Source organism: Oxyura jamaicensis, chromosome 1, assembly GCF_011077185.1.
Source record: "Oxyura jamaicensis isolate SHBP4307 breed ruddy duck chromosome 1, BPBGC_Ojam_1.0, whole genome shotgun sequence".
Lineage (NCBI taxonomy): Eukaryota > Metazoa > Chordata > Aves > Anseriformes > Anatidae > Oxyura > Oxyura jamaicensis.
In genome coordinates, this window is record NC_048893.1 from 183686404 (window position 1) to 183712342 (window position 25939).

The 25939-nt window shown below is 37.3% G+C and overlaps 1 protein-coding gene and 1 long non-coding RNA gene across 2 annotated transcripts in view; both read left to right on the plus strand.

Annotated features, from left to right (window-relative positions):
* Nucleotides 1-6: 6 nt before the first annotated feature.
* Nucleotides 7-25939, plus strand: part of USP12 (ubiquitin specific peptidase 12) — a 36386-nt gene continuing 10453 nt past the window's right edge. The window contains exons 1-6 of the mRNA XM_035325639.1: nt 7-167; nt 11167-11247; nt 17046-17259; nt 20295-20521; nt 25398-25474; nt 25688-25771. Coding sequence (XP_035181530.1) covers nt 120-167; nt 11167-11247; nt 17046-17259; nt 20295-20521; nt 25398-25474; nt 25688-25771 — 731 coding nt within the window. The 5' untranslated portion in view covers nt 7-119. The remainder of the gene's footprint in view (nt 168-11166; nt 11248-17045; nt 17260-20294; nt 20522-25397; nt 25475-25687; nt 25772-25939) is intronic.
* LOC118166601 lies at nt 6873-9367 on the plus strand. The gene is made up of 2 exons (XR_004750604.1): nt 6873-7078; nt 8085-9367. It is a non-coding gene; the product is annotated as an uncharacterized LOC118166601 (long non-coding RNA).

Sequence of the window (25939 nt, forward strand, 5' to 3'; positions counted from 1 at the left end):
TCCTCCTCCTTCTCCTTCTCCTCCTCCTCCTCCTCCTCCTCCTCCTCTTCCCTCCGCCCGGCCCGGCCCGGCCCGGCTCGGCTCGGCGCTGTGATTGGGCGGAAGATGGCGCTGGGCGGATGGAAATCCTAATGACAGTCTCCAAAATCGCCTCCATCTGTACCATGGTGAGCCGGGGGGAGAACCGGGGCTGGGATTGGGATTGGGGCTGGGATTGGGATTGGGGCTGGGATTGGGATTGGGGCTGGGTTTGGGGTTAGGCTGCTTTTGGGGAGCAGCTGGTCCCCTCAAAGCAAGCGAAAGATGGGATGGGGGAGCCTCAGGACGCTGCCTCGGGTGGCTTTGTGGCAGGCAGGAGTGCTGAGGGTGCCTTCCTTCTGCTGGTCCCCTCGGTAGCGGTCCCCATCTCTCAGAGCGCTTTGATAAAGCTCTGGGGCTGTGAGAGGCTGTTGGCAGGTGGGTGTTGTGCTGGGTACCTGGAGGAGTGGTGGCATCCCATGCGTTGGGGTGTCATTGGGGTTGTTGGCATTGGTCCGTGTACCGATAGCATGCTTGTTTCTTCATGGCTGTCTTGATAGAAGCAGCCACGCAGAGGTGGTGAGGCTCTCCTGGAGTTCCTTTGTAACGAAGGGTGGGGAGCTCAGGAGGTTCAACAATGGGGGAATGCTGAATTTAGGGAAGGAAACATCCCTTAGTCAACAGAAGTCACTACCAGTCATAGAAGAGATGTATCAGCGGGTCAGGGTTTACCATGCACTGTGCTCTTTTCTGACTCTTCCATGGACAAAGCAAAATCCTTGTTCCCAAATCTGTTTCCACAGGGAAGAGATGGCTAAGGGGAAAAACACACTCTGTTATCCCATTTGTTAATTTGCTGAATTGGGATTATGATGTATCATAATGTCAAGCAGTGGGAAATGCTGATGCGTGCATAACTGGAAACTGATTTATGATTTTCATAAATCTTACGGCAAAGAGTCTTTAACATCTCCAACAGGCAATTCGGAGTTGGCCTCTGAGAATTTGGAAGGAGGGGCCATAAGCCCATGGGGTGGGGTTGCTGATCAGCTGCAGTAATATTCTTTGCGATATGGGAGATCACTTCTTTTTATTTGGAGTCGGAGGGCCAGACTTCCTGAGCTCATGAACTGTCCACCAAGATCTTCATAGGACCAAATGTAGGACCAGGATTTCATTCTCTGAAGCAGTTACATTTCAGGTTAAGACTGTTGAGGACAATTGAGCTAGGACAATCTGGTTGTACTGCAGTTGTAGCTAACTCATTTTTACCTATGGTTGACCACTGGCTGTTGGGTCAGCATGGTCCCCTGATTTAGGTCCAGTATGGGATGCTATTTCCCTGTTTATCACCAGTGTGGAAGTTGTAGGACTGGATTGGCCAAGCAGCCAGTTGCAGATTATTCTTTATCTGTGGTGGTTAGAAATTACATCTCACTGGTATGCCGGTCAATACCTAAACAAGTCTTTCAACTAAGAATTTTATGATTAACTAAAGAGTCTATACCTGTGAAGCTGAAATTCTGATGTCAATTAGCTAGTCTGTGTCCAGTCATAATCGCGTGCATTGAAGTGAATGAACTGGGCATAAAATTTTTCCTATGCCTTTCTGATGCTTAAGCTTTAATAATACTGTGAGACTTGGGACAGCTAGTATAGGATGTAAAAGTTTGGCACTAATTTACATAGGATTGTGCTTATAAATATTTCAGTAAAGATAGTGAGAAGAAGCACTTGATATTTACTTTGGAGTTGTCCAGAATAATTAATTTTCAGTCATACAGTAATCGTGCTTAAGCATTAATTTTTCAAAACCAAAAAGGAATATAAATGCTGAGTAATACTTTTCCTGGCAATTCTTAGTTGTGTCTACCCACCATCTGATATGCTCTTAGCAACTTTCTGAAAATTCTCACAAGGTTTCCCTGCCTTTTGCCCTTGCCTCTTAAAAGAGTTCTCAGGCTGTTGCTTCCTGTCTTGTATTTGGATAGTACAAAACCAGTAACAGGTAATTTTTGCCAAGAGACAGTTGGTGCTTACACAAACCTAACATGTATGTACACTTGCACTCTGGAGTGATGTTGAAGAAGCTCTTCCATCTCAGTCCCACATTTTATGGCTTCTTTCTTTTTTTTTTTAATACAGATTATTTTCACTTCTGCTCACTCACTAATATTTAATGCATTTTATCCTTGATCAAGCCCTGAATACTGGAAAGTAATAAACCAGGTTTTTCAGCACTGGCAGGTTGCGTAGATACAAAGAAGCGTGACAATGTCCAGGGATTTTTACTGTGTTAGGCACAGTGCCTTCGGAGATGATCTTGCAGGAGCACGCTTTGTCTACAAAGAGGACTTTTTTTTTTCTTCATTAGTTTGTTATTTATACTCCAGTGTTCATATCAGTTATGCCAGAGCTCTTCCCGTAGTACTGTTTTCTACTGTTCTAAGTCTTTGGGGTTCATTGGACTTCTCTCTGTATCACAACTCTTGTGCTGTAATAAGTCTTAATTACATGGCTGGAGATTGAGGAAGAGCACTGAAAAACACCTTTGCTCTTGAGTGGTTTAGTCACTGTTGTTGTTGCAAAATGGATGAGGTTATAAGGTGGGTTTTGTTGTTGTTTTTGATGCCTTTGCAGTAGAAGTAGAACCTGGCCTTTTACCCTCATCCACACATTGACCTGCAATCAAAGTCTTACCTGACTGAATGATACTGGGTTTTTAATGCATTTCTGGGAAGTGGTAAAATAACCCATGTTAACTGCAACAAGATGTGCCCCGAGCTATCCTAACCATAAAGTAAAGGTTCAATCTAGTCCTCCTTGCTTTTGCTGTCTAGAGTTCAGGAAGCACTTATCAGTGGGTGGAAGGTATCAGGCCTTCTAGTGGCTGAAGTAAGGAGAGGACAGAAGTTACCTTTGCAGTTTAAAAGGTGTCTGTCTCAGACATACAGAAGGAAGCTAGGATAGTAGCAGTACTTGTTTTTCTGTGTTTCTTCTAGAAACTGGTTGATTATGTTAGCATGACCTGAAAAAGCTTAATGAAATTTACAAACTATGCTAATCTGTAAAGTGTAGTGCTAGACACAAAAATATTTTGCTTCATATTTCAGTTATTTGTCTAAATGATCTCTGTCTGCTAGTTTAACATCTTATATACAGGGTCAGCGTACCTGGCCATTGAATGTCTTCAGCAATTAATTCAGACCCCCAAAACGGACATCAAACACATACTTGGTGGTAAATCTGGCTTTTATAGTGTAATAGTGTGTTCTGTGTGAGGAGTTTGCACATGCCTTACAGACTAAATTCTTGTTTTTAGGTTTGTTTTTGAAAGTAGTAAGACATGTGGGATCTCACTGAATGCCTGGCTGTTTTCCTTTTCCTGCCTGCCTTCTTATCCCACCAGTACCCTTTTGCCTATTTCAGTCCTGTTCAACAAGGGAGAAGAGGTCTCAAAGATACTTGGGTTCATACACCCATGTGGGGAAGGGCTGCTTAGAAGAACAGCCCCTGTCAGCGCCCTGCTGAGGGATGGCCGTGGTGCAGCCTACCTCAGATGTCATGGTGGAGAGGCTTTATAAAAACACTTAATTGCAGCTTATAGTTAACTCTCAGGTAGGTGTACACATACAGGCTTCATTACTGCTCAGGGAGCTGTTTGTTTACAATAGGTTTTTCAAGCCTGATTGTGAAATCCTTACTTAATGTAAATTGATGTTTGCCAAGAGTTTGCAGTCAGCTAGAAATGGCTGTCCCATACTCATTCCTGTTCAGTTTGCACCGTTTCCTCTGAAGCACAAATTATAATACTTCAACAGTAATTGATGATCAGTTTAACAGATACCACAGAAAAATGCGAGGACTCATGCTGGAAGAAGCAAGTATCAGAAAGGAAGGAAGCTTCCAAGAGAGGAAGTAATAGGAAGGAAAGCAGAAGGTGAGAGGGCTAAAGTAGTACAGAGGAATTAGCAGTGCTGTGGCTTTCCTTTATCCAGCTGTTTGCCCTGCTTATATAGCAGGGCTGGCAAGAAACAACATGAAGAACATGTGCTGCCTTCCAGCCTCTCTGCTGCTCTCTGGCACCGTGGCTTGGACCCGCCTTGATCAGCGGGCTGGAGTACTCAGGCATGGGTTTTGTTGCAGGGCACGTTCAGTTTTGGAGAAGTGTTGTTAGACAGTTAGGTTAAGAGCTTAAACTGCTGCAGGGAGAATCACTCATCGGTTGGATTTCTAATTGGGAGAGCTTTTCATGATGAATATGACAATAAGACTCAAGCTGTGGTTGTGGCATTTGTCATCATCATTCTTGTAGATGTAACATTATTGAACCGTAATAAAAGAGAAATCTACACATTTCCTCTTGAAAATACTGGCTTTATGGCGCTGCTTAATATGTCAATTAATTTAGACAAATTTGACTCTAAATACATACAAAACAAATGTCAAATATGAGACATGACAAAAATGTACTGAAGTTGTGTAGCTATAAAGCAGTATTTGTCCCAGCACAGAGGATTACTTAGTTTGCATATTACGTAGTTGGATACTTTCAATTATATAAATGTTTCTTTGTCTTTTTACTTGTATGCAAACATGCATTCGTTTTGCACATACTAAGCATGCAGAAATGGTAAAATGCAAACTTGGACTCTAGTCTTTCCAACAGTGAGAATTTTTAGCTGTGTCAGTGGGACCAATTTATCCCATTACTACATAAAGCTTGATTATTCAGATTGGTCTTTTAAGTAGCCTTTGTTATTTTTTAAACTAGCAAAACAACAATTAAGACTTAATGAAAGTCTTAATTTGCATTAAGCCTTGTAGGAATGATTCTGTTAAAATGTTGTAAAAGCCTAACTGCCCATGAATTGATACTCTTCGTTTTTCTCTTTCAAATCTGTTGAAGGGACAAGGAAGATAAAAGGCTTGTATTGGAGTAACTTTTGTTTTTCTAGTTTAGGAAGTTTCATAAATTAAAAGGCTTTTAACATATGATGTATTTCAAATAAAATCTATCTGATCTATAAATCTTAAAAAACAAAACAAAACCCTAGATAACTTTTGTAGTATATAACCAGAATGATTTATTAACAAAAATGATGTATTAACATAAATACATTGAAGTGGTGTATTAACATAAATATTCCAGAACTGGAAAATGTTTTTTTTTTTTTTTTTTTTTTTTAACCAGTTTTCTGTAAATTCAAGGTTTTTAATAAGTACATGAAAATAGGAAATTATGAAAGCAACTTTTTTTTATTAAACAGCAATTTTTGAGGATTAAAAGAGTATTTGAAACACACCATAGTGTGCAGTTTGTTAAGAAAAGCATTTGAGCAAATGTGTTACTGTATTTTTCCCCCTATGTATTTTGGGTGATTAGGGGTTTTTTGTTTGTTTGTTTTCTGGTTGGTTGTTTTTTGTTTTGTTTTGCTTTAACATGGAGATAATGCTTTTAATTACCTGGTCTATTTAGGCGGTGAAAGGTTTACAAGGTCACCATCAGATCCTCTTTTAAATACATCTCACAGACTTGCTGTCTTGTCCATTAGTGTAATTCAACCTTTAACTAGAAGTCTTTGAAGGTAATAGCATTGGCCTTTCAGGATTCTGCTTAGTAAGTGTCATAAGAGGTGTTGTATTGATACTAGCAAAAATCCATCTGATCGGAGGAACCTGAAGCAAAATCACTAGATATCATAAACAGCATTATCCTGGGAATTTTCTGGAATTATACAAGATAAATACGGCTTACTGCATTGGCAGTGTTTGATTTGTTGTGATATGATTTCCTTCTGCATTGAGGGTAGTAGTCAAAATCCATTTTTAAATGTGGCAGCAACATGGGAAGAATTGCATCTTTGTGAAGATTCATTCCATAAAAGAGCTGAGCCCAAAGCCCTAATTCTTTGAGTCTCAGCTGCATATGAGGGAGTAACTTAGGTTTGACTTTAGTGTTCAAAACAGAAGGAAGTATGACCGTCTGTCTGTCTGCCTGCTGTGAAGGAAAATGTGTTGCATGTGCTCAGTGAGGCTCAAAAAGACAGGTGTGGTAGACATAACTAATGGGAAGTGAAGGTAATTTTGTGCTGTGCAGTCATCTTCCTTGCCTGTACAAGAATGTTCTACTATGGACGCAGTTAGACTATTGAATATTAGAGTATGATTGGAGTACATAGGGCTCTCTCAAACCAGTTGATTAAGGAAAAAAATACTATTTGTAAGTATTTTAAAATCATGAGCTGAAGCTATCCAAATTAGATTATCAAGTTGTGTATTGCTAGAGTATGTTCTTGTGCAAATAAATTAACAACAAGCATTACTAAAGCCCACTCAGCATATTTCGCTTTTTCCTGGGCCAGAAACAATATTGTAAGAAATGTGTTTCCGTTTTGGTTGCAGTTGAACAGGCAGATATAAACTGATTTAATGTAGCTATACTGTTTGCTTTTAGTCCTGACTTACATAAATACATGGAAAAGTGTGAGTTTACACATTCTAATAAAATATGACTTGAAGAGTAGTATTCTGTATTTCTTCTTTCATAGAAAATTCCATCAGTCACCATGCATTAATTAGTATAGGCTGTGAAATTCTGTACACCTGCAATAGTGGCACAGACAAGGAAGCATCTTCTAATATATGGGGGGAAAAATGAAAGCACTGTCGAATGAGTGTTTATATACAGAAATTTATTTTTACAAATCATAAGTAAATTAATTTTATACTTGTATGTTATATTCTTGTTGAGGAAACCATTGTTATTCCTGGTTACTGAATTTCTCACTTAGTTGTGTTGCCTTTCAGTCACTAGGAAGAATAAAAGTTCTGGTTTGTGTTTTTCTTCTTTCACTTATCTATAGCTAAGTCGTGCTGGAACATTTTGGCTTATATATACACCTATGTAATGTGGTTAGTTATGTCAGTCACGTTTGTTCTTCGTTGTTCCTTGCTTCTTGGGTAAGGTGGAGAGCATTGTGGGTAAGGATCTAGCATAGAGCATATATGAAGGGAGAAAGACATCTTCAGAATTTTGACAACAAATGTAAATTTTGAGGTAAGAAATTTCTTTTAAAAGTTAAATCATTGGTTTTACTCAGGAAACTTATAACTCAGTAAAGCTAAAGAATAAAAACAATTATAGCAAACTACTGAGAAGAGGACCCACCATGTTATCAACTGATGTTTATTCTGGAAAGGGAAAGATCAGCATCACCCCTCCCTCCCTAAGACTAACACCAGTGTAATCTTCAAAGCATATTAGGCTGGTTGTGAGTCAGTCTTTGTAAGAGAAGAGCTGTCTACTAGGCTGGATAACAACAACAAGGTAGGACACTTGAAAACTGGTAATGTTTGCCTGGTCACGGATATGTTTATAGACAGTACTTCAATTCAGGGTAGCTTTTTTTTTATTTTTTATTTTTATTTTTTATTTTTCTTTTTTTCTTTTTTTTTTTCTTTAGACAAGTGCCGAGTGCCTTCACATTAGTGTTTCAGCTTGCACTTTTGAACTGATTCCACCAGGCATCAGAATTTTGCCATACTTTGGTTTACATCTTGAAGTCATCTTACAGTGCACAAATTAAATTCCTTTTGGTGGAACTAAATCAAGCAGCACAGTTCAGCCACAGCTGAGTGTTCAGTCACAGAGCCAGACTAAAACCAATTTGGCAAAAAACATCTGAAACTCAAATAGTGTGTATGTCAGATCATAAACACCCACTGATGTGCTTTACAGATCTGCTGCTGTAAGCTTATCCATATGTTAGCTGTTAGAATTAGTGCTTCTGAGACCCACTACTTGTGGTACCACAGTAGTATGACCTCTGGGGCAGTGAGAGAAGGCAATGATAAAAGTGGAAATACTTAGCAATATTATTGCTTTGGCAAGTTAAAAAAAAAAAGGAGGGGGGGGAACCCATCTTATATCTGTACTTCAAATTTTTCTTCCTTTCCTATTGAAATGCTCAATGTCATGGATTTTTTTTTTTGTCCCTTTAAGAACTTTGAGAGAATCTATATCAGTAGAACATGAAAATCAGGAGAATTAACTGTACTTAAAGATCCTACACTCTTCCAGCACCAGTTGTATGGGTTGTTCAGTGATCCCTGAAAAGTACAGAATCATTTTGGGATCTTCCCATGTTCCACTTAGGTGGCAGAGGAAGAACTTTTATTCTCTGTGTCATACATCATAGACTGAAATCTCCCAAGTCTAGATCCCAAATCCAGTACATATGTCATGGCTGGTGTAAAAAGATACAACTCCACTTCTGCTTTAAACCACTGCTGACCTCTTGTTCAAAATACCATATGGTACCATAATATTTGGTGGTGTCACAGTGCTTCCCCACTGTATTCCCAAAGAAGCTGTGGATGCCCCATCCCTGGAGGTGCTCAAGGCCAGGCTGGATGGGGCTTTGGGCAACCTGGTCTGGTGGGAGGTGTCCCTGCCCGTGGCAGGGGGATGGGACTGGGTGGGCTTTAAGGTCCCTTCCAACCCAAACAATTCTGTGATCTGTATTTGATACATTATCAGCTGGGACTGATAATGTGTGCTGTAATATTAAACAGGAAACCTCTCAGAGTGAGGGACAGTTTGGTTTTAAAACAGTTATTACGTGCCAGATGTATTTATTTCAGCACGCTCTTCAAGCTCCTGCTGCATGCTATGTCCTCCCTGCCTGCAGCCAGCACGCTGTGCGCAGGATAAATAATGGTTGCTGTGTGGGGAGGAATGACATCCTCTTATGACAGACAAATGAGGGCTGTAGAAGGAAGTCTAAGTAGCTTGTGGGTTTTTATATTGGTATAAAACATCCATGCTGGTTTGTACTGATAAAACATTCATAAACAACTGCATTCAAACAAAAGTAATGTCATGCTCTGAAGGTATGTGAACATCTAAGCCTTGAATGAAACAGGCTTGAATAATCAGAAAACTGTGCTGTTAGTATAGGCCTATCTTAGCACATTTTACTTACTGACATCAGGATCTTTATTGTGCTAGAAATCTAAATACAATGTTGAGGTCTGTATGAAACAGAAACATCGAAGTTTATATCATAATATTATCCCGTCCAAAGATAGAATAAAGTACCTACTCCACCCTAGCTTTGAAAAGAGAATTTCCTAGACCCCTTGAATTTATTTTTGACGAAATAGAGATTTTAACAACAGGATAAAAAGGCCTTCCCGCTTCCTTTTTTTTTTCCTAATTCATTTGTAAATAATATCCACCTTGCCAAGACTCGTGTGTGTATTTCAATAATACTGCAACACCAAATATTCAGGAGCTGTGGAGTGCTATAATCTCAGATGAGGGTTTATACAACTTTTCCTTATCGTTAACATCACCATTTGAGAGCGGTTGTGAAATCCTAAGTGCTATTTTTAATGCAGTTTGTGATTTTGATTCAGTTTTATTGTTGTTATGTCCGGGGCCATTGGCTACATCTTGTGTGTAGAAACAAACAAACAAAAAGAGAACTAGTTGTGCTATTTTAGATTCACTTAGGCTTGACTTTAGACTTGAATATCTGTGCTTATATGTTAGTTCAATATGTCAATGTTTTATGCAACAAAGGGTTGGATATATTTGCTTTTCTCTAAAAGCAATCAGTGTAAGACCTCCAGAAAGTTATTTATTCTCTAAATTTTCCAGAGCAGAGGTTTTTCTGTCTCTAAATAAAAAATAATTTTAAAATCTCCTTCCTTTGAAATCCATTGTTTTTTGCACCAGTTTAGTCTACAGTCATCAGCTGGAACCACAGAGAAACCAAAGTTACTTTCTCTGACTTCTCTTTGAGGATCAAAACCAACAGATTTTTTTGGGCAAAGTCTACAGCATTTCTAATGGAGACCAAAGCTAGCTGTACTGTGCTATCTTGTAATTTTACAAAAGTCTAAAGTGTTTAACAAAGCAATTTAAACATTTTACATTTTTCATACTAAGTGGAACCATCCAGTCTGCTTCCTATGAACAATCTGCTTTTCTTTGTGTGAGATATATTGCTTGAGTATGAGAATTTTGCTCATTAAGAGGAGCACCATTTCTCCTCATATCATCTACTTTGTAATATTATGTTAATGTGTATTGTTATTAAAGCAGCTGCACACTGAAACTAATAAATACAGCACACCAACAATGTGATTGCATAAAAATACACAAAAATGATGTAACTTACTTTGAGATGGTTTTGAACAGAATGTATTTGGAAACACATTACCTAGGGCATTTTGGATTATGTAGAAATAAAATTCTGGTGGTGAAAGGGTGTTAGGTTCTTTATCGTAAGCATATAAATACTATATTGTGGCACAGCTTCTTGCTGGGTGACCTGTTCGCTTTTAAGATCTGAGTTAAACGATTTTGTGGCCAATCTAAATATCCTGAAAGTGCAAATCAACAGAGAACTCAACGGACTGATTTTCCTGCATTCATGAGTACTGTTATCCTGCCTATAAGCTTGTATTTGGATTAAGAAACAGACTAATTAAACATGTTTCCTTAATTTGCCATGTATGATTGTTGAGCTGGATCACAAACTCCATTTCCTCTACCCCTCTGGGGTACAAGCAGGAAGGTGTTTCATTCATTCTATGTATTTAGTCTCTGATTTATTTTTGTCGTCTTCTCTCCTGATTAGAGGGATTGCTTCAGCATATGTAAATTCAATAAAATCTGAATCTTACAATCTGAGATCTGAAGATGCAGGTTTGGTGTAGCAAGGTCCACAGCTGCGACCAGTAATCTTGTGTGTATGTGTGCACATAGGTAAACTGAAGTAAATCAGTGACTGCCTGGAGCTAACTGTCTAGTATGCATATTTGAGAATCAGGATTGAAATACAATGTGAAGTGCATAACTAATGGCTGTGCATGATACAAACATAGCTTGAACAATGGCTCTTTTCCCCAGATGTGTGCTGTGGTCAGACTCTTAATTGTGACTGTGTTTTTGATGTCTCTGATGTGTATGAGCTGCCACTCATGGCTGTAGTTGTTCATTTTACAATTTTCAGATCCTAGTCATTTATCCTTGAAAAAAAAAAAAACTCACTAGATTTTTTTTTTCTCAACCAGATAAACTCCCTTTGTACATAGTTGCAACACTAATATTTTTCTGCTTTTTGATTTTTCTAGGGCGCCAATGCCTCAGCTTTGGAGAAAGAGATTGGTCCGGAACAATTTCCAGTTAATGAACACTATTTTGGTTTGGTTAATGTAAGTTTCAGTTCCTAACTCGATTGCTTTGAAATGCTGTGACTGGATTTGTTAAATTGCAAGACTGAGTCGATAATTAAAACACTGAAAGATATAGTCATTGAATATACATACTTACTGAAATGGATTCTAATTATCAGTGTATTTGTTGAAATGTGTTACTGAAATAACAGTTGAAATTGGACTAGTTATTTAATATGTTATTTCATTTTATTTATTGTAGTTTTTAAACCGCTTGCAACTAAAATGTAGAAGTATTAAAAAAAATCTGTTTAGAATATATAGCATGTAGTTGGTAATTTGCCAATCTAAGAGAATAAATACAGTAAAAGAAAAAATCTGTGAAGCTGTTGAAAGTATCAAGCCTTCACATCTGCTATTTTTATTGAGATGTTAAAAGAATATACTGAGCCCAAAGGGGAAAGCAAGTGTGGAAAAACACACTGAATTGTTCAATTCATTTATTAGTTTTCAGGAATCATTTAAAATTTAATTTCTGGTGTTACCCATGAAAAGTATGTCTTGTTTGAAGTTGCATGATTCTGCCTGAAATAAATTATTAATGGTTTTCTTTTGGGGTGTTTTAGAAAGTACATACTAAAACCAGGTGGATTTTACATGAGGTAGCATCTTCCTTTTTGTAGTGAAACTAACTACTTCTAATGCTGTCCTGTTACTACAGCATATGTCTCTACCTCTAGATTCTTAGCGCTGACATAGTTTAGGAGTCTAAAATCCCAGCGTCCACTGGGCAGTCATTAAATGTTCTTACTGATAAGCTGACTTAGATGCAGCTTAACTGCCATGACTTAAATTAGTAATTTATTCCTTTCCTGTGGAAGTTGAATTTTCTTCAAAATGTTGCATTGCTTTTTATTTTTTTCTGAAAAGATAAAATAGAGGCATTTAGCTGTTAATACTTATTGTAGGGGGTACACTGTTCCCCGTAAGATTTTGCTCAGCCTGGAGAAGAGGAGGCTCAGGAGGATCTCATCCATGTCCCTAAATCCCTGACGGGAGGGTGCAGAGAAGACAGAGCCAGGCTCTGCTCAGTGGCGCCCAGTGCCAGGACAGGAAGCCATGGGCGCAGCCAGGCACCCAGGAGGCTCCCTCTGAGCACCAGGCAGCATTTTGGTGCTGTGCAGGTGTCCCCCTCACTGTCCCTTTTCAGATTGGGATGTATGCCCAGTTTTTACTGTAGATATGCATCTAGAGTCAGTAAAAGAGGTAAAAAAGAAATAATTGAAATTCTGCGATGTCCTCTTAGCAATCTTAAACAGGTATCTTAGATACCACCTGCTCTTTCTCTTGAGAGTACAGAACTTCTAAAAGTTTGTACCATGAACTATGGTAATCTGCAAAAGGCTTATGATGTCTTGGCCTTGTCTTAAAATAAAGTATAAAAGTATTATTCTGTTTTTTCAGAACTGTGGCTTAGCTTAAACCTTCGCCTTCCACCTTGGTTATGTGTCTATACTAACTCCTCTTAAAATGACCTAAGTAGTCATGCAATAAACTAATGCGAGATCAACCTGTAGATCACATATTAGAGACAAATCTCAGTTCTCTAACCATGTAAATTCAGACGTTAAACTGGGTAAGTATATGGTGCTAATATATTTCCACTTTAAACATGTGGAAGACAGATGGCTGATGGGGTGTTTGATTCTGTAAGTGAAAACTCTACATGGAAAATTCAGCTTACAGTTGAAAGAACAATACCATTCACTAAATCAGCAGGAAATATTTTAGATATGTGGTAAGAACAAAACGTTAGTAGCATGAAGTACTGCCATTTGCATCCACTAAACTGAAGATCTTTGTGAACTATCTGTCAGAGGTAGCAACTCCTCTAAAAATGCCTGACATGAGCACTTTATTCAGTTAAATCTGATTGCCCTATTGGGGTCAAACCGTAGTGCATTTCAGACTTGCTGCTGATTCTTTCTCACTGCATGTAGAGCCAAATGCTAAGTACAAAGAAAAATAAAGTTAGCATTCCTAATGTGATCTGGAGAGACTGAACTCGTAGGGATGACACTTAATAGCAGGTCAGAGAAAGTTGTCTTGCCTGAAGCGAGATTTTATGTACAAGATTCAACAAGTATAGATTGCCTATGTAGACATGGCTCAAATACATAAGCTAAACACCACTTAATGCTGTGTATGTATTATGGTATTTACCAAAGCTGTAGTCTAACCATTCCAAATGCAAATCTAGCTGCAAATCTAGCTTTTTTTTTTTTTTTTTTTTTTTTAGGAAAATGCCAGGCTTTATCAGGCAAACTGCTGATTTGCAGTCCTGTCTCATTCCTTTCTCCTGCTCTGGCCAACCATTGTCATACTGCTGGAACATTTCAGCTTCCATAAAATCACAGAAGGGTTGAGGTTGGAAGGGACCTCTGGAGGTAAACCTAGTCCACCTCCCTGCTTAAGCAGGAACACTACATCCTAGGACCACGTCCAGGCGGCTTTTGGAGATGCCCAAGGAGGAGACCCCGCAGCCTCTCTGGGCAGCCTGTGCTAGGGCTCAGTCACCCGCCCAGCACAGAAGTGCTGCCTGGTGCTCAGAGGGAGCCTCCTGGGTGCCTGGTTGTGCCCATGGCCTCCTGTCCTGGCACTGGGCACCACTGAGCAGAGCCTGGCTCCATCCTCTCTGCACCCTCCCGTCAGGGATTTAGGGACATGGATGAGATCCCCCTGAGCCTCCTCTTCTCCAGGCTAAGCAGCCCCAGGTCTCCCAGCCTCTGCTCACAGGAGAGATACTCCAGCCCCTTCTTCATCTTGGTGGCCCTGCATTGGGCTCTCTCCAGTAACTCTGTGTCTCTCCTGTACTGGGGGACCCAGAACTAGACACAGCACTCCAGGTGTGGATTCACTGCTGCTGAATAAAGGGAGAGATCACCTGCCTTGACCTGTGGACAACACTTGTCCCAGTGCAGCCAGCATGTTGTTCCTTTGTCAGCTGAGTGAGCTGAAGGGGTAACAGCGAAGATTACACAGCTGTCAAAGGAAAGGAGAATGGGACCAGGAAGTGAGATTGGGATAGGCTATGAAAATAGCCTTTCTTAAGTATGTACATCTTAAGGTGGTCCTCACAGAAACAAGGAGGCAAACAATAAACCACTTGAAAATATAAGTATATATATTAAGTATATAGTAAGTATACTCCACTGTATATAGCCTCTGTTAAGTTTCCCCAAAGAGGCAGAGGAGTTTTAGTGTCATGTACAAGCTGAAAGTTGAAGGTAAGAAATACCATCACTGTATTTTCTTACATTTTCCTACTGTTACTCTGACACAAACTTCACAGGCATTTTGTTTTCCTACAGCCCTGTTTTGAATAAACCAAGCTAAACACCCTTCTTGTTTTGAATAGCTGGACGGGTGTTCAGTGCTGTGCATTTTCCTATTTCAGAGTGGTGCTGGAGTGCTTACAGTATCACTACCAGACATACAGCTTACGGTTACGAACTTCTCATTGTAAAACGATGTGCAAGCACTGCTCTGTACAAGTATTGCACTTCCGAGGCAACTGGCTTTTGTTAGCTGGAAAGTGAGGAGAGAAGGAAGGTGTCAGTTGACAAGGTTAGAAGGAAAGCTGTGTGTGGAAGGAGGAGAGTTACAAAGTGATGTGTAATCTAGAGGTTGAAAGGGCCCAGATTGACATTGTTCAATCGGTGATGGGAGGATGAGAGGACTGGAGCAAGGTCTTGGCTGTTTTTGAAGTTAGAGGTGTGCTTTTGGGTTGGAGTCAAAGATGAGAAGTAAGGTGTGAAGTAATAGTGACGGTAAGACGTGCATTTATTTGCTTAACAAAGTTTCCTATTTACTTAGTAGAGAAACCTCCCCACCTTTTCCCCATTTCCCTATCGGAAGCTTGTATTTAAAAAAAATACATCAGGTTTTGCAGCTATGGAGATTGATGCTTTACATAAAAAGTAAACATGATCTAATAAAATTGTCTTCAGGCAGTTTTTCAAACTATCTTCTCTTGCCTGCTGTCTTTCTGAATTTGGCTGGAGAAAACCGTATGAAATTGATCTGCCTGCTTTTAGTTCCAATCCATAGACATGTAGGTTAACATACCTTCATATTACATTTAATATATTTCTTTTGTAGATTGCTATTTCTAATTATAAAGTCATAAATAGCTAGCTTCTAATATTAAATGGTTTGACACAAACTAATACATGATTTCACCTGTTTCTATAAGGAAAAAAGCCCTCTTTTCCTCTTAAATTCATTAACCTGTTTGAGTGCAGATTTGGGCCTCAGAGAAGATAATATAGCTAGTATATTCTTCCTGGTTAAAGAAGTAAAATTAACAGGTGTTATTTTGCTCATTTTTTAATATGGAGATCTTACGACTTCTTAATGTCTTTTTTAAAAATACACTTCTCATTCTTTGAGTGAATCTTGGGTATTTAGGAAGACATATTTCATTATTTTAAAAGCAAAATGAAACAAAAAACAATTTCCTTGCCAGCTTTCTGATTAAATTGCATAGTGCTCTTGTTTGTCATTGTCTCAATTGGTAGAGGGCAGAAAACAGTTACTTCCCCGTTACTCCTAAGATGTAAAAGCTTTTAGCGTTTTTTCTCTGTTGATAGAAGCTGCTCTTAATACCTCTAAATGGACTCTGTTTGCTGTGTAACAGTCTCCCCATCGCAATATAATTTGGTATCTGTATATGCTAATATTTTTATATAAAGCATAAAAACATTATTTTCACATTTTACAGGCTGTGCCTAGTAGGTATGTGCTTCAATTTGCAGGTTGAGTGACTGCAGCTGAAAGGTTGGATTACTTGCTGAGGGCTTTATAAAGAATTTTCTGACACTTTCAGCGTTAGATAATGGGCTTCACTGCAGGAGGGCAGCATAAAATGGGAGCAACTTTCACCGCTGACAATTCATGATGCCTTCACAGAGGTGACGGGGAGGTTTGTCATGTTGGGGTGAGCTGGCGACAGTGTCAGTGATCGCAAGACTCAAAGGGAACAGTGCCTAAGAGCTGGAAGGAATTTAGGGAAGAGGAATTTAGAGAGCATCTTGGCACAAAAGGAGTTATGGACGTTCTTCAAACTGACTCTGCTTACCCCACTTCAATTCAGTGGCCTGCCTCTTTCAGACTGCCTGTGTCCAAATTGTGTGTCCTATTCCTTCTAATCTCCATTTATACTACCACCTGTGACGTAGCTTCAGATCCTTAACAAGCCGTGTTTCAGTTTTTGAAGAAAACTGGAATGCCAGTCCTGTCACCCAAAAATGAGAATTGAAAATACAGAAACAGGTTAAAGCAGTTATTTCTGACATTGATCACAAATAATAAGATTTGGAGAATCCAATTTCTGAAGTGTCTGAACAGCTCTCTTAATTTACAGCTGAGTTTCTTCACAGAACAAGGTCATGCTGTGCCTGTTCTTCGCTGTTGTGGCTAGATGGATAGATGCAATAGATAGATATTTTTACTTGGCCATGTTTTTGGAGCTGTGAAATTGGTAGTATGTGTTGCATGTTTTGACCCAAGTTAATGCAAAATATTATTAACTAATTAAATTTATAGGTAGGACAAAATGATATAGCATTGTTCAAATTTACATTTTTTTTTTTTGCATTTACTTAGTGTCCTTGTTAATCCTTTGCACAACAGAAATAGCTTTAACATCTTAAAGTCAAGAAGAAATGACTTGTATAAAATTTGCCATGCTTATGAATTTTCCCATACTATATATTTAATTTTATCTCTCTATAGTGATACAATGCAAGCTAATAAATGTCTCTCTTTTTTTATAGTTTGGGAATACATGCTACTGCAATTCAGTTCTTCAGGCACTTTATTTCTGTCGCCCATTTCGAGACAAAGTCTTAGCATACAAGAGTCAACCAAGAAAAAAAGAGAACCTCCTTACATGCTTAGCTGATCTCTTCCACAGTATAGCCACCCAGAAGAAAAAAGTTGGAGTTATTCCTCCCAAGAAATTTATAACAAGATTACGAAAAGAAAATGGTAACTTTTTTTTTTTCTTTTTCTTGTGTAATAGCAAGTATGATTTGGTTCTGAAGTTGAAATAGTAGAATACCTACATATTTATTAGGGATGAAAAGTGTTCTTGGTGCGGTACGGTAAAGACGAGGTGACCCTAGAATGAGGTTGTAACCCTGGATCTATTTTGAGAGAATTCTCATCTCTTTGTGTAGAACTGAATGTATTGTCAAAGGCTGCTTCTGAACTTGCCTGCTAATACTGCCAAAGAGTTGTAATTTTATAATCCAAATTCACTGCAAAACTTTTATTTTGTGTTTGAAAGATCATTACTCTTTGAATGTTGAATTGAATGCCAAATTGAACGTATGGAGTAGACATTGAGACATCCCTGCAAGAATCTAGCTTAAAATCCAGTGAAATTTTTATATTCAGTTAGCATTTATACAATACTTAACTTGACCTACTTTTTAAAGAATTAGTGCATTTTAAAATCAGTAAGTGTTTTTTATCTTTTTGGTGTGATAGATATTCCAAATTTTAAGAGATTGCCAGAGATTTTTAATATTTCTTGTTTCTTATCTGAAGAAAGAAATGTCTTACCTAAGCAGAATAGAAAAGTATCCTTAAGTTCTTCAGTAAGTGTACTTGAGTAAGTGTGGTTGTGTTATTATGCATTTACAGAAATTGTTCATTATTATTTCATTAGTTGGTTAATGAATGTTGACTGACTATGACAAATGTGGAGAATGGTTCAAATGTAAAGCAGAAAGAAAAACACAGGAGCCATTACATTCTTTATAGAAAGTATTATTTTAAATGTTTAATTATGTCATGACACTGAAATTCTACACAAGAGAAGGAATTGGAAGATACTCAGAAAAAATGTGAAAATTCAGCTCTTGTTGACTTTTTGAGTCTCTTAATGATGAAGCACTCACCTTTTCTACAGAATTAAATGGCTAAATTGTTGAGCAGTGATTTCATGGATTTTGTATTTTCTATTACATGTTTATTGTACTCAATTTTGAGCTTTAGAGAAGAGTAGGATTAAGAAAGAATCAGATAGGTATGCAATACCAATCAAAATTCTGTTCCAGTCAGTATCCAGCTGTACCAGGGAGATGACTGAGAACATAAACTTCATGTATTCCACACTACAATGCCACTATTCAATCTTTGTTTTCTAAGCCTGAATCCAACATACATATATTAATGACCTCAAAGCTTAATGGTCTGTGAAGCAGCAACTGGCCGAGGGTATACTGTTACGTTTACTTAAATTTCTTCTAATCATAAAATGAACAATGCTGTTCTCGTTAATTTACTGACTGGGCAGATATCCCCGAGAGATGTGTGATGTAACATGGTGAGGAACCTCTGGAGTGTTTTACCTCAAGAGAGTTGCAGCTCTTGTTCTGCCTTGACTTACTTGATTAAATAAATATCTTGTAGGTGGTTAGATTCACAGTAGAACTTTTTCTTCTCAAAAATAGTGTAGGAGTTCATTAAATAGGCTACTTGGTTCATATTCTTGGCTGCCCTATTGCACTATTTAACCAAACGATACAGATTAGCATCATGTTCTCCCTACTTTGCTAAAAACTCAGGATTTTTTTGGTGTGTTTGAAGTTTACTCCTGGATGGCATCAATGTGAATGATAGTGAATAATAGTAAAGCTTTGATGTAGTCCTTGTAGAACTTATTCATCACTGAGGATATTTTTCATTCATCTTTCCAGTCCTGAGAACTATTCCTCTCGTGAAGGCCAGTCTCTTGTTAATCAAAAGCAAATTGCAAGTTATAGTTAACTGATGTGAGTGCTAAAAAAACCCGAACATGTATGATATTAGCCAATGCTATAGCATGGTTGTTAAATTGACAGGAAAATTTCCTTTGAAGAATTCCTGGTCAGAGAGAAGTATCTGTTAATAAATCTGGTTCAATGCCCTTCAGGTTTTCTTAGTCCCGTAAGTGTGGATTTGTAGATGGAAAGGATGTCTCAAGGTGTTATTTCAAGAGGCTATGATAAATTGTTTTCATGGTGGTGTACCAGTCTGAACGTAAACAAGATAATAGACTTGTAAGAAAGAGAGTTTAATCAGTAGCATTGCTATACATTGCAAGTATGTGCCAGTGAAACTATTTCCCATCAACTGAATTAATCCTATGATTGTTATGCGTAGTAATGTTGACAAACCAATGTGAAGTGCAAAACATAGTGACTCCAGTTTTATCTGTCCAACAAGTCTGCCAGTAATAAAGTTGCTACATACACCAATCTCTAGAAGCAATATTTCAGATATTAAAAGATAGATCTGTTTATTACTTGAAGTCCTAATAAAAAGCTTGTTTGTTCTTGCCTTGGTTAGATATTCAGGCTAATGTGACATGGCTCCTACAAATACTGCCTTAAAGAGATCTGCAAAAAGCAATAGTTGTTTGAAATGTCAATATCTCATGTTCTTAATCTTATTTTCATTGCTAGTTCTGACAACAAAGCATTTATGACAGCAGTGGTGGACTTAAAACCCTAAAAGTGAAAATCAATAAAGGAATGTTTTGAACATTTACTGTAAATGTTCTTCCTTGATAGAACATATAAACAATGAAATATTTCCTATTATAAGTTCTGATTTCATTGTGAAAATATAAACATCTGAGGGCATTTGAGATGCCCTTTATTATCCCACACGTTGACCTAAGCTTGTCTAAAATAGCATAGACCCTGTAGGAGATCCAAACCATTAAAATCTGTAAAATTTCAGGCAGCACTACATGTACTCCAATGTTTATTTAGCAGAATAGTGCCCTAGTTTTCTTGCAAAATGGTTCACTTTTCTGGTAACTCTGATCGGCTGAGATGTTTATGTGAATGTAAACTGAGTTTCTCTCCATCCCCTGCTGCATTTTTGGCTTAATATGTGAAGTACTGATTTTAGTGTTTACTATGAAATGATTCAAGACCTGAAACAAAGACTGATTTTGAAATTTGCATTTTTAAAATCTTGTTTGTAGTATAACACTAACCAATTTGTTACTATTTTTAATCTTTTAGAGCTTTTTGATAACTACATGCAGCAGGATGCACATGAGTTCTTAAACTATCTGTTAAATACAATTGCGGATATCTTGCAAGAGGAAAGAAAACAAGAGAAGCAAAATGGTCGCCTACCCAATGGCAACATTGATAATGAAAATAACAGCCCACCAGACCCAACCTGGGTTCATGAAATCTTTCAGGGAACATTAACAAATGAAACCAGATGTCTTACATGTGAAACTGTAAGTCTTTATTTACTTCATAAATGAATCATGAAACAAAGTTCTGAAACATGAAGAATTTATGACTAACAGATTAGTTTCTTTCTTTAGAAATTTTACATTTGTATGAGCATACTGTGGATGCCATTTGGCACTGAGATATTAGACTGGGATACTCAAAGAACGTAACTTAAAGTGCAGGAAAAGTAATCCTTTCTTAAATGTCTGTCCACAGGTATTTTTCTGCTACTAGACCCTGATAAATAAACTCCTTCTTTGAGTGAGCTATACCAAAATTTCTTTGAGAGTAGTTCTACAGTAAGAGAAAGAGTATACTTCAGAGAAAAACTTGTAATTGAATTTTACCTCCTTGAGAAAGAGGAAAAGCAGCATAATTCGAAAATTACAGTAATTTTGCCATGGTCTATGCCTTAGATATAGTAAAAAGCTAAATGACTGTATTTTTTGTGTGACTCTTCATACCTATTTTCCTTAATTACGTAATGCATATATTTCAGCATGACATTGGAAAGGAGAAATTAGTCAGATTAAATCTATATATTTCACATGCATTCTTTTCTGTCTTTTAGAAATCCCACCACTTTTTAATGTCAAAAAAAAAAGAAGTTTACTAATGTCATATGTAATGCAACTTCAGACTTCAATAGATCATGATATTTTGAGTAATTTAAGTGGTGATTTCTACATACAGTCTTTCTTGGTACATTTTTCCTCCCTAGTTATTACCTCATGGCAACTGTCAATCACTTTTCTTTTAGTTCTTAAACTGTGTTGTGGTTTTTTTCTTCTTGAAACATGAGTTTAGCTTAGTCTAATGACCAGTGCCATTACGTTTCCTCACTGTGGCATAGTGAATGATACTTGTCAGGATTTTGATTTAGGTATGGTCCTTAATGCAATTAAAAAATGCTGATATGTTCTTTACCAGCATTATTTTATTAGTTATCAGACCTATCACAATTTTGAGTGTTTCTGATAATGCTCAGTTCTATTTATCTGTTAGTTACTGCTGAACAGGATATGTCATGTCTGTTCACAGCTATGCTTCCTTGACTAGTTGAATTTTGAAGAGTATCTATCACAGGTGATTTTTTTCTAATACACTTTTTTTGTGTACTAGGGCTTTTCTATTCTAACCCCTACCAATTGGGAAACTGTTTTATCAGCTTCTGTCTACTCAGTATATCAGCTTCTAATTAGAATATGGTGACCTGAAAATCAGCACGAAGAAACACATTTATACTTATTAAATAGGTAATAGTACTGTGAATAGTGTCGTATTTTCAAATATAGTGAGTATATAGGATTGGTTTAATGTTTATTAAGTTGTTGGTATTTAGAGTCCTTCTGTTTTTAGAAAAATAACTTCAAATGTAAGGAGTACTTGAATATAACTCATGTAGCAGATGACATAAGCTTTACATTGCATTACTTTCCATACTTACACAGCAATAAGCGATGATTTAGTGCTTATTAATGATAAGACAATAAGCTTAGATTTTTTATTATTATTTAAATGTAGAATTTAATGCATTTTTAAATACAAAACACAATCTTTATTCCAAGTGAGAATAAACATCTTCTAAGATGTTCCTAAAAGCCAGTATAGCAAGATTTTATTGTATTTTAATTGTCCTGATTATAGAGCTTCTTTCCAGGACACACTGTCTCATTAGCTCTTCTTTGATCTAGAAAGTTAACGTACTATTTAAAGGTTTGTCCTCAGTTTAAATATGGACAGTGGAATATAAGAAACATAGATATGATTCTTTAACAAAGATTTGTATCTTGGGAAAAGCTACACTAGCGACTAAATAAGTTACAAAACATATTGTAAGTTGTTTTTATAATCTTTTAATGTGATTTCCTGTCATGATGGATTTCCCCTTCCATGATAGGGATATGAAGTATGATGAAGTGAATTTTACAAGTTCATTGTAGCTAATTGATAAAAATGTTCTGGAAGTTCATTGGTTTTGCAGAGTTTTCCTCAAAATTTCAGGAAAGAATATCAGTGAACATTATAAAAAAATGTAATTGACAAAGGGGGAAATGGTCTTGGATCAAAAGCATCAGACTGATATTGATAAGGGTTTTCTAGTTCAGCTAGTGGCATTCCTCTTGTTTTGATATGATTCACCAACATATAAAATTCTTCCACTTTGGACTGCGGGAAGGCAGGAAGGAGTAACTCAGTGGTCTCTCTACAGGAGTTGTATTGAAGATTTAACTACGTCCTACTTTCTCTTCCCTCCCCCACAACAAATCATGCCCTTTGTTTCAGTTTAATTTAAAAATAGTTTCTGTCTTAGCACACATGGGAGCTTACAGCTGCAAAAGATTTTTTGTCCACGAGCCAATTCACTTTGCTAGCAAAATTCCAAACTGAAAGAAATACAGATTCCTTGAGTGTTAGCCATCTGGGTTTTGTGTTCTGTGTGGCGTTGGTCATCAGACTACAGATGTGCAGTCTGAGTGCAGATTATGTCCATGATGTGAGAACAATGTACCGTGCATTTTCATCAGAATATTGGAACACCTCAGTACACCATTGTTCAGATGCATGTATTGTGTTAGGAGCACTCACAGGGCTTTTTGAATACATCTGGGCTTTACTCTGCAAGTGATAACCATGTCTGTTTCTGGGGTTGGTTTTCTTTTCATTCTATTCTGCAATACACAGCTTTGAAAATGAGATCACGTTGGTCTAAGGAATTTAGAATTGGAAAATATAACCTCTAGAGAAGAAGAGACCATGGTTAGAGTGTGAGATGATTTTTTTTTTCAGTAAAACTGTACACATAAATTAGTGTTCAAACACAACTGCATGAAAAATCTTAAAAATGAAGAATAGGATATTCTAAGTTATCAGCCTAGATGGGAAAAATCCACTTAGTTATTCTTTCAATAAAACCTGTAACAGTTCCTCATGATCCGAAGTGCACAATGACCAGCTAACCTGAGAGAGGTTCTTGAAGGTAGCATATCAATATTATCACGAAGAATGGAAAAATTCCTTTTGCAAACTTCTGATTTAAGTACCTATTTCCTTTTCAACCAACTATAATACATCCCTTTTTTTCTTCCCCACTCGCCTCCCTGCCCTTACAGCTTCTGCTTGTGATAAAGCCACCTATGAAATTTTAATTCTTTCATGGAATTTTCTTTGATTAGACCAAGAGAGGAAGAAATATCTTAATTACATGTCTGAATAATACTGATCACTTGGCATGTTAATTCTAGCTGTCCTCGTTGAAGACTGCAGCAGAGTGTTTTCTAGAACACTTTTCTGAATTTTTTTTCTGAGCCATTCGTAATTCCTAGGCTACAATGAGTTCCACCAGAGTTCTTAGTGTTCCAAACTCAAATTGGTAATTCTGAAACTGGCTTGCAATGACATCTTTTGAAGAACTGTTGATCTCCATACACCTAAACTGCATTACATCCCTGAAGATGGAAGATCAGCTACATGTTGAAAGTGCTGGTTGCTTTTTTTTTCCCACCCTAAAAACATCTTGGAAGTTTTCTGCACATATTCTGGACGTCTAAACATTACACTTAAGCATTTAAATGTTATTGTAGACATGATATATACTAGTACAGTGGCATATTTTTTGTGTATGTATGCTTATTCTTGGAAATATTATCTACAGAATAGTGGGACAAGTCTTTCTCCAGTCCTCTCATAGATATTTACTGAAAGTTTTAACTTAATACATTTTTTTTCTTTTTGATTTGCCCAATTACATTAATTTTCAGAAGTAATTGTCTTGACCAGCTGTATTTTTCTTTTTATTCTCCAAGTCTGCTGCCCTTTGGAACTGCATGCTTCTCATCTCTTGATAATCAGAGAAAAGCTTAAAATTTCTCTTAGGGAACACAAATCTCATATGTTTTAAAGATTAACCTAATTTATTCTCTTGTAGATATTTAGCTCTAGCTGCTTTCAATCAAGAAATTGCAGCTAGGCAACTTTTCTGAAAGCATTCTCTGTTGTATGTAGGAGCCATAAAAGGCAGTAGACATTCTCACCCGTGACACCAAGTAGCTCTAGATACAAAGGGGAAAACACTACCAGACAAAAGCTAAGGTTGTAGTTTGCTGTTTCCTAAACATAATAATAACATGGTTGATTTTCAATCAGTCTCTTCCCTAAGTTAGAGTGCAACACCCCTGCCCCTCCTTCCCTGTGTGTCTCTTCTGAAGAGCTTGTAGACCTTTATTCCAGTGTTCCTCTTGTGTGATTCATCCCACCACATTTCCGTGATTGCAGCAAGGTCATAGTTTTCTAATTGTACTATGGTTTCCAGCTCCTCTTGCTCGTTTCCCAAGCTGTGTGCGGTGGTGTAGATGTTATCCACAGTTCTGCCTCTATCAGACTAAGTCCCAAGCTCTTGTTTACCAACAAATATGCTATCTGTTGCTCATGAATCTAGAAAGAAGGAGTCTTTAGAGCATTTCTGCTCTTTATTAGGAATGCTACGATAGGCAATTACATATCTTTCAATAAGAGGAAATCATAGGGGAAGAGAAGAGGTGAGAGCATTATATAGGAGAAAAATCTCAGTGATTATATTCATTTGAAAAGTGTGAGGTGTAGAAGGAACTTGGAATTATTGTTGAGCTAAAATCACAGCATAATCACTGGCACTGTATGCTTCCATGGGCACATACACACTTTCTTCTTCCTCTTTCTGAACAAAATCAGAAACAGATCTAGCAATTCTCTAACATGCAAAGACATTTCACTTGTAGCAATTTTTGAAAGCTATTACAAGGGCAACGATGCATTCTGTCAATAGAAAATGATGCTGAAAAAGAGGTGAATTACTGTATCAGGTTTTAACTGTAATCTGCCTGTCTTTTCTTCCTGCAGATAAGCAGCAAAGATGAAGACTTCTTAGACCTTTCAGTTGATGTGGAGCAGAATACTTCAATCACTCATTGTTTAAGGTAGATATAAAATCTGAACTTCCATATTTTGTCTGTCTTTTTTAAGTATGAAAGCAGGAAGTAAAGCTAAAAGCTCATAGTCATTTTATGTAGCAAATTTTATTTTATGTAAACGTAATAAAATTACATTTCTGTTGTTTATGTATGTATGTTTATATATATATTTTCAGGTAGGAAACGAGTATCTATATGATTTTATTTCTTTTTATTCAGGGGTTTCAGCAATACAGAAACTCTGTGCAGTGAATACAAATATTATTGTGAAGAATGTCGCAGTAAGCAAGAAGCACATAAAAGGTACATCAGATTCAGGGAAGGAAAAAAAAAACACAAGTATTTCATGAGAATACTCTTGTATTTCCTTTTGTGTGTGTATGAGGCACCAGGAGAAAGTTCTGTTTCTCTTAATTGTTCTCACTCTTCTTCCACTTAAGAGTAACTTGGTTACATTCCTCGTGCTTGAAT